The sequence below is a fragment of the Penaeus japonicus genome, unplaced genomic scaffold (assembly GCF_977035675.1).
Source record: "Penaeus japonicus unplaced genomic scaffold, GWHDUDI00000001_assembly GWHDUDI00000010, whole genome shotgun sequence".
NCBI classification, from domain to species: Eukaryota; Metazoa; Arthropoda; class Malacostraca; order Decapoda; family Penaeidae; genus Penaeus; species Penaeus japonicus.
In genome coordinates, this window is record NW_028234412.1 from 10,625,034 (window position 1) to 10,632,533 (window position 7,500).

The following is a 7,500-nucleotide window of genomic DNA, read 5'->3' on the forward strand; positions in this document are numbered from 1 at the left end:
ACATTGAGCGGGGAAATCGTCCAGAGTAGGATCATATGGAGTAAGAAAACGTAACTAATGGAACATACCAAAATGTATAAGAATGTAATCTACCTAAAGGTAACTCCACAGTTATTGTAATTAAACAATTATTTTGCTCAAATGAAGCCAAATAATGCACCACCACATATATTCCGATAATTTGGAGCTTGGACTAGTGCCATGGAGGTTGGTTAACCCATTAACGACGGGGCTATTTTGGCTCTAAATGGTTGAAATGCCAGAATATTTGAAATGCATAACACTAACACTATACACCTGATAACCCCATGCGCCAGCCAGGAGGATAGCCACAATGAAATATCTCGTCCCCATCGGCTGACCTTGACACCACTTGACGTGATATCTTGTCACCTGTCGTTAACAGGTTAACTGTCAAGTCATTATTTACATGGTGTAGGTTTGTTGTTCAATGTCAGATTGCAAAACAGAAGTGGCAGCATCACTTTATTCATAGATTCAAAGATTATGGTAAGTGGTTATAGTTAATGTTGGAACACGTACACATCCTAACTGCCAATTGGCAAGACCTCCATACATGTTGGTGTACTGGGAGAGATTTATCTAATTGTACTTTTATCTTGCCAGAATATTTGTGGTGTAGCTATGTTTTTTATTGCCGCAATCACTTGGATTACTGCAAGTACCCTTTTGAACCTGAAAACTCGTACCTACAGCATTTGCTGTAGTGCGATGCAATACCGATAGCCCGTGGTGGACTGGAACAGTTACCCCCAAAAATATGATGGTCAACAATTGATTAACCTTTTGTGGACTAGCCTATGTAATTGATGCAGGGCTGGCATTCTATATGTTTGGTGGAGTGAGGGAGACTTAAGCTTTACTCCTTCTCATTTATACATTAGGGTATAAGTATGAAGTTTGAAACCTTTTCTTTTTGTAACAAAGGAAAGACAAAATACTTACAACTATACACTCCACCACCACCCCACAACAAGTGCCACCCAGCAAAGCAACTAAACTGGCAGTGGCACCTTACATGCCTTACATATGGTCAAAATTGCCAACTATATAATTGTGTTGCCCTGCCTGCAATGGGTTCAGTGGGGACAGCAGCTTTGTTTAAAAATTTTAAATGCAAAGAACATGTCTATGGTACATGTAGTATATAAAGATAAACAGATTTAGTCTTTTTGACAAATGATTACTTTGCTTTAGATAAAGATTTAAGGGTTTTGTATATATTTAATGTAAAATAAAATATTAGTACGCTACTTTGGTTGGTTGGTTTAGATCCTAACTTGCCAAATACACTTAAGATGATGAATGACATACTTTTGTTATTATACAAAACAACAAAGATAACCATTTCGTAATTGAATATTTTGGGTTAGTCTTATATATATGTATGTATCTCTGTTACATTGTTCTTTCCTATTTAGGTTAGTCACTCTTTTGGTTTGTTCATGTCTATCATTTTACTCCCTAAATTTTGCATTGTCATTTATTGCTTGTGTATGATAGTCAAAAATATCAATATCAGTAGCCCTGACAAGGTTCTTGTTCAACAGAATAAGAAAGAAGTGAATTGATATTTCAGATTTGCTTCACAATAGTCAATAATAATTTTGATAAGAAAAGTTAGATGCCTAGTAGAAGGACAAGTTCTCTCCACCAATTGAATAATCTTATCCCAGAGTAAGAGCATGTGGATATGCTTATACCCAGTGTTGTTTGCTAGGATGTATGAAGAGAAGACATAAATATTTATTGGAGGTTATACTGAAAGGTAGAACAGTTACCATTGTGAATTTTTCTTTTTCTTTCTTTCTTTTCCTTTAAACTATCTATCCATATTAGGATCACCCTTATAGTTCAAAGAATACAGTTTCGAGTAAGAAAAATTCAGTAGGCTTTATCATGCAACTTAGTTTATTCATTTAGTCTTATGAGCATCAGGGACAATACCAGCTTTTTAGTCAGTGCTGAAATTTCATGACTTTATATGGTATTTCAGTTATTATTGTTGCATTTGTTATTATTATTATTATTATTATTATTATTATTATTGCTATTTTTTTGTTTTTTTTTCTTTTTTCTTTTTTTTATGGGGCTACTCTGATACTGAAGGGTTAAGATTTTAAAGATTTTTTTTGTCTGATCATAGAGCATTTTCAGTATTTCTGTACTATTATGAAACTTTATGAAACCTAACAATTTACACTGTTTTTGTGTTGCTTTATTTCAGGGTCAGAACCACAGTAATGGTGGAGGGGGAGGGGGCCAGGGAGGGGATGAAAAGAAGGACAAAAAGAAGAAGTATGAACCCCCAGTACCCACCCGTGTCGGTAAGAAGAAGAAGAGGATGAAGGGACCAGATGCTGCCAACAAACTCCCCCTTGGTTAGTACCACTGTTGATGGTCCCAAATTGGTATGATGAGCTTGTGACATATGTTGGTTATACGTCATGGTTTAATTCTGATCCAAAAGGGTTGTGTATAGCATAGTATGAAATGTATTTTAATAGTTATATGTTTATGGATGCAAATTAATATTACCATTTTCTTTTAGTAACGCCGCATACGAGATGCAGGTTGAAAATGTTAAAATTAGAACGCATCAAAGATTATCTTCTGATGGAAGAAGAGTTTATACGGAACCAGGAAACTCTTCGTCCCCAAGAAGAGAAGCAGGAGGTGAGAAACTTTTAGCTGTAATCTGAAGGAAATGATTGAATGTTATAGTAATTTAACCTGATATATGTGCAATGATGTGCAATTACTACTTCATTTTAGCTCTTATTGCTGCTTGAACTATCTGCTGTTTGCTTGTGTTATGTGGTACCCTCAGAAAAAAAAAAAAAAAAAAAATGGGGGGGGGGTGCAGCCACTCATATACACTGGAGCATTCATTCAGAGTATTCCTTCTTTTTTTTACTTTCACTTTTATTCATTGTTTCTATGATTTCAGGAAGAAAGAAGTAAGGTCGATGATCTGCGAGGAACACCTATGAGTGTTGGTACTCTGGAAGAGATCATTGATGATAATCATGCCATTGTATCCACAAGCGTTGGATCAGAGCATTATGTTTCTATACTGTCCTTTGTTGATAAAGACCAGTTAGAACCTGGCTGCTCTGTACTTCTCAATCATAAGGTGAGTAGACTTTGAAAAGTGTGCATTAGATTTTATCCAGATTTAAATAAGGCTGAATAAGGCAAATGAGATTTGTACGTTGGTGGTGATGGATGATGGGTATTTTGAGAAATATAGGGGGAAGAGATTTTTTTTCAAGAAAAGAAATATATTTCAATGTCCTGATGTTACTGTATGACATTAAGAAGGAAAATAAATGTTCATTAAGGGTAGGGGAAATTAGTTTGTGATTACATGATATAAAATTTGTGCAAGAAATATATACCCATAATATAAGATTTTAAAGATTTATTTAAAGTGTAAAGGACAATGATACATTCATAATTGTTATTATTTATTTATTAATTTTCAATTTGTTGTGATTCCTGTTATATTCTTGTTTTAGTATGGTAATCTATATTTATATTTTATACTATCTAATACTGTTGTGTCAAAATTTACATGTATATTTTCCCCTCCAACTTCAGGTGCATGCTGTAGTAGGTGTCCTAAGTGATGATACCGACCCCATGGTGACTGTTATGAAGTTAGAAAAAGCCCCACAGGAAACCTATGCTGATATTGGAGGTAAGGCGAGGCAGTTGGATACACTTCGGAAATGTTATTCATAGTCTACTGATCAGTTAGATTGGTTATTTTTTAGACTTAATTTTCACATAGTATATCACAAGCAAAATGTTTTTTTTATTCATTTCTTTTATGATCTATAAAAACCTGAAATTTGTAGTGAAGTGTCTCTTATATAGTATACTTACATATTTTTACTTATAGGTCTGGATACCCAGATTCAGGAGATAAAGGAGTCTGTAGAACTGCCTCTAACCCACCCTGAGTATTATGAGGAAATGGGTATCAAGCCCCCCAAGGGAGTCATCCTTTATGGACAGCCAGGGACTGGAAAGACCCTCCTTGCCAAGGCTGTGGCCAACCAAACCAGTGCCACATTCCTTAGGGTTGTGGGCTCAGAACTTATCCAGAAATACCTGGTAAGTAGTCTGGGATATTTTGACAAATTTTCTCTTTCAAAGACTGTATTTAAAACGGATTGATATTTTACAAGAATCTCAAAGATATATTGTGATCTAGAGAAGATATTTTATATTACATATATACAATATTGTGTGTTAAAGTTTCTGTCACAGATAAGATTATATACACCAAAATTGTTAATTTTAAGATATTTTGATCAATATTTTTGAATAGTGGTAAGCAGAGATTGATAAATGTTTATTTGATTTCAGGGTGATGGTCCCAAATTGGTACGAGAACTTTTCAGAGTGGCAGAAGAGCATGCCCCCAGCATTGTTTTTATTGATGAAATTGATGCTGTTGGAACCAAGCGATATGATTCAAACTCTGGTGGTGAGAGGGAGATCCAAAGAACTATGTTGGAACTCCTGAACCAGCTGGATGGGTTTGATTCTAGAGGAGATGTCAAGGTAAAAATTGCATTGTATACTTTTAGTTTATTCACATGTTAGCAGAATTTTGCCTTTGATTTTGAATTTAATTTTGAATTTAAAGCAGCTCCTAGGAAGTGGTAAAGTTTTATTATTATTTTAACTGTATTAAAAGTTATATTTGAAAGCATTTTTACAAGAGTAATATTTGATATTGGTAAAGTTTAGTTAATAGATCATACCTTTTAAATTTTTGGTATTATCATGTTAGAAAAATTTATATACATAAAAAATAAAGCAGCTGATGTAGATATTGAAATGAATATCTGTTTTGTGATTTTTGGTATTGTGAAACTTGACAATTTGTTTTTTTGGTCTTAGGTGATTATGGCTACAAACAGAATTGAAACCCTGGATCCAGCTCTGATCCGTCCAGGCAGAATTGATCGTAAGATTGAATTCCCTCTGCCTGACGAGAAAACCAAGCGTCGTATTTTCCAAATTCACACATCAAGGATGACATTGGCAGGTGATGTCAACCTGGATGAACTCATTATGGCAAAGGATGACTTGTCAGGAGCAGATATCAAGGTAAATATAGCCTGTTTGTTTTACCACAGGATTTTGTCTTATTTTCTACCTTTTGTTTATTCTTTTTCATTCTGGGGATAAAGTTTTTGTTGTTGGCCCATACATAATAATTGATTTGTATTTCCTTAGGCCATTTGCACTGAGGCTGGGTTAATGGCTCTCCGTGAACGAAGAATGAAGGTTACAAATGAAGACTTCAAGAAATCAAAGGAGAACGTTCTTTACAGAAAGAAAGAGGGAACACCTGAAGGCCTTTATCTCTAGGGTCTTGGAACTGTGTGTTGGATTTTTTTAATATTTAGGTGTTTACATGGAGATCCATGTTCTTTATTGTACTATAGATTTATGGAGAACCAAGGATATTTTTTTTTTTTCTATTTAATTTCATATGGGCTACAAGTTTTTAAAACGGCATGACCAGTAATTTCCTTTCTAGACCCGTGAAGTTGATCATGTAATAATTTCATCCTCTTAGAAATAAAAAGGTGAAAATGCGTCGTGCTGGTTTTGAATCCTATTACTTACTATGAGTATGTGAAGGATAACTTTTTTACTATCTTAAATGAATATTGTCAGCATCACTATATGACCATCCTATATGATCAGGGCATTGGGCAAGAAAACACACCCTGTCTAAAAAAAACATTAGGAGTGAATGAAAGGTTGAAACAGTACCATGCAAGGTTCTTTTTATAAGGCTACAGTGCAACAACTGTTATACTTCAGTGCAATGAAGATAGCCAAGCTATAATAAGAAACTCCATCATCAAAGCACTGTAGGAAGTATTTGCTGCAGTGCTCTTGCACACCCTTTTGAATTCGCAAATTTTGAGGAGTACTTTCCTACATTTTGTAAATGATATTGGGACCATAATGTGGATGCCATGAATTATTACTACATTATTACTTTTGCTAAATCTGACGAATCTGATATTACAGTTATTGATTCTTCCAACCAAATATTCATATATTATTTGAGATGTAACAGAAAATTTATTTGAGTGCAGTGGCAATATGAAATGGTAATAATGGAGATATTATGGTTACATATGACATTTTACTATTTAAAGCAATAAAAAAAATAAAAAAGCTCGGCTAGAAATAACCCAGTAAATATAAGCACTTATTAACAGCAGATTACAAATATTTCCTTTTGTTTATGACCTAGAATTTACTTAATCACTGTATAAAGGAAGGGAGGGATAAAATATATATGAAATGTATCAAACCATGAGAATTTTATGACTAATATCAACCAATGTTTTTTTTCATCAGCTTTATTAACTAGACTTATGAGTCCCTCTCCTTGAGTTTCTTCCACCTGGCATGTTTGTATACAGACCTTTCTCTCATATCTGCTGCAAAACAGTCTTTCCATATTATTTTGGGTATTCTTCTCCTTCTACCTTGTCCTTCCATATCCAGTGCTCTTTTGTTGTCACTTTCTCCAGTGCTCCTTATGATGCGCCTGTATCATTTAAACATTGCCTCTTATGCCTTCTTCCTTCATATCCACCACTTGTGCTGTTACTCTGATCCTTGCATTGTTAATTATGTCCTCCCACACATCCACTGCAACATCCTCATTCCAGTTACTTCCATCTACCTCTCATTAACTTTCTTCCTAGGTAATGTTTCCGTACCGCATGTCATTTCAGGTCTTACCATGGTGTTATACACTCCCCTTTACTTTCGCTGTCATTTTCTCTTCACAAATTACTCCTAATTCATTTCTCCAGTTTCTCCATCCTGCTTAGATTTTACAGTTATTTCCTTATCTTCACTACCGCTTGTTGATAAAGTGGTTCCCGGGTATTAAATGCATGTACTCTCTTCGGCTCTGCACCGGTCAATCTAATTCTTCCATGTCTATCCTGCTCTTGCTCTGTACATATTATACACAGTGCTTTTGTTCTACTTATTTTCATTCCTCTGGTCTGTAATGCTAATCTTCTCTCTGCTTGCCTGTGTTCTATACCTTCTGTGGATTCATTCGTTCTAGGCACGAACTCAAACTGGCCTTTGGACAATTCTACCTACGTCGTCATCCAGTGTCCTTTCCCATATCTTCATTGTGTGAATGTAGTTTAATTCCACGGATGTTAGCCTACTCTTATAGGTCTCTTTTCTCATTGAAGATGGGTATTAACATACTCCTTCCATTCCTATGGTATCTCTTAGTGCTCCTCTATCTTCCACCTCAGGTTCCACAAAAAATCCACTCTCACTTCTCTCAGGACCCTCCACGCCTTCTGGTCCAGTCATCTTGGTTTAAATTTTTTAAGTGTTCTGTTTCTGCTCTCTCTACACTTCTTGTGAGACCTAGGTAAGGTATTCCATCGCCACGATCAT

The 7,500-nt window shown here is 35.2% G+C and overlaps 1 protein-coding gene across 1 annotated transcript in view; it reads left to right on the forward strand.

The window, feature by feature from the left end:
- Positions 1 to 5,645, forward strand: part of Rpt2 (26S proteasome regulatory subunit Rpt2) — a 6,890-nt gene extending 1,245 nt beyond the window's left edge. The window contains exons 2-9 of the mRNA XM_043022539.2: positions 2,249 to 2,402; positions 2,573 to 2,697; positions 2,972 to 3,157; positions 3,625 to 3,724; positions 3,929 to 4,143; positions 4,399 to 4,596; positions 4,939 to 5,148; positions 5,278 to 5,645. Of these exons, the coding sequence (XP_042878473.1) occupies positions 2,249 to 2,402; positions 2,573 to 2,697; positions 2,972 to 3,157; positions 3,625 to 3,724; positions 3,929 to 4,143; positions 4,399 to 4,596; positions 4,939 to 5,148; positions 5,278 to 5,412 (1,323 nt within the window). The 3' untranslated portion in view covers positions 5,413 to 5,645. The remainder of the gene's footprint in view (positions 1 to 2,248; positions 2,403 to 2,572; positions 2,698 to 2,971; positions 3,158 to 3,624; positions 3,725 to 3,928; positions 4,144 to 4,398; positions 4,597 to 4,938; positions 5,149 to 5,277) is intronic.
- The last annotated feature ends 1,855 nt before the right edge of the window (positions 5,646 to 7,500 follow it).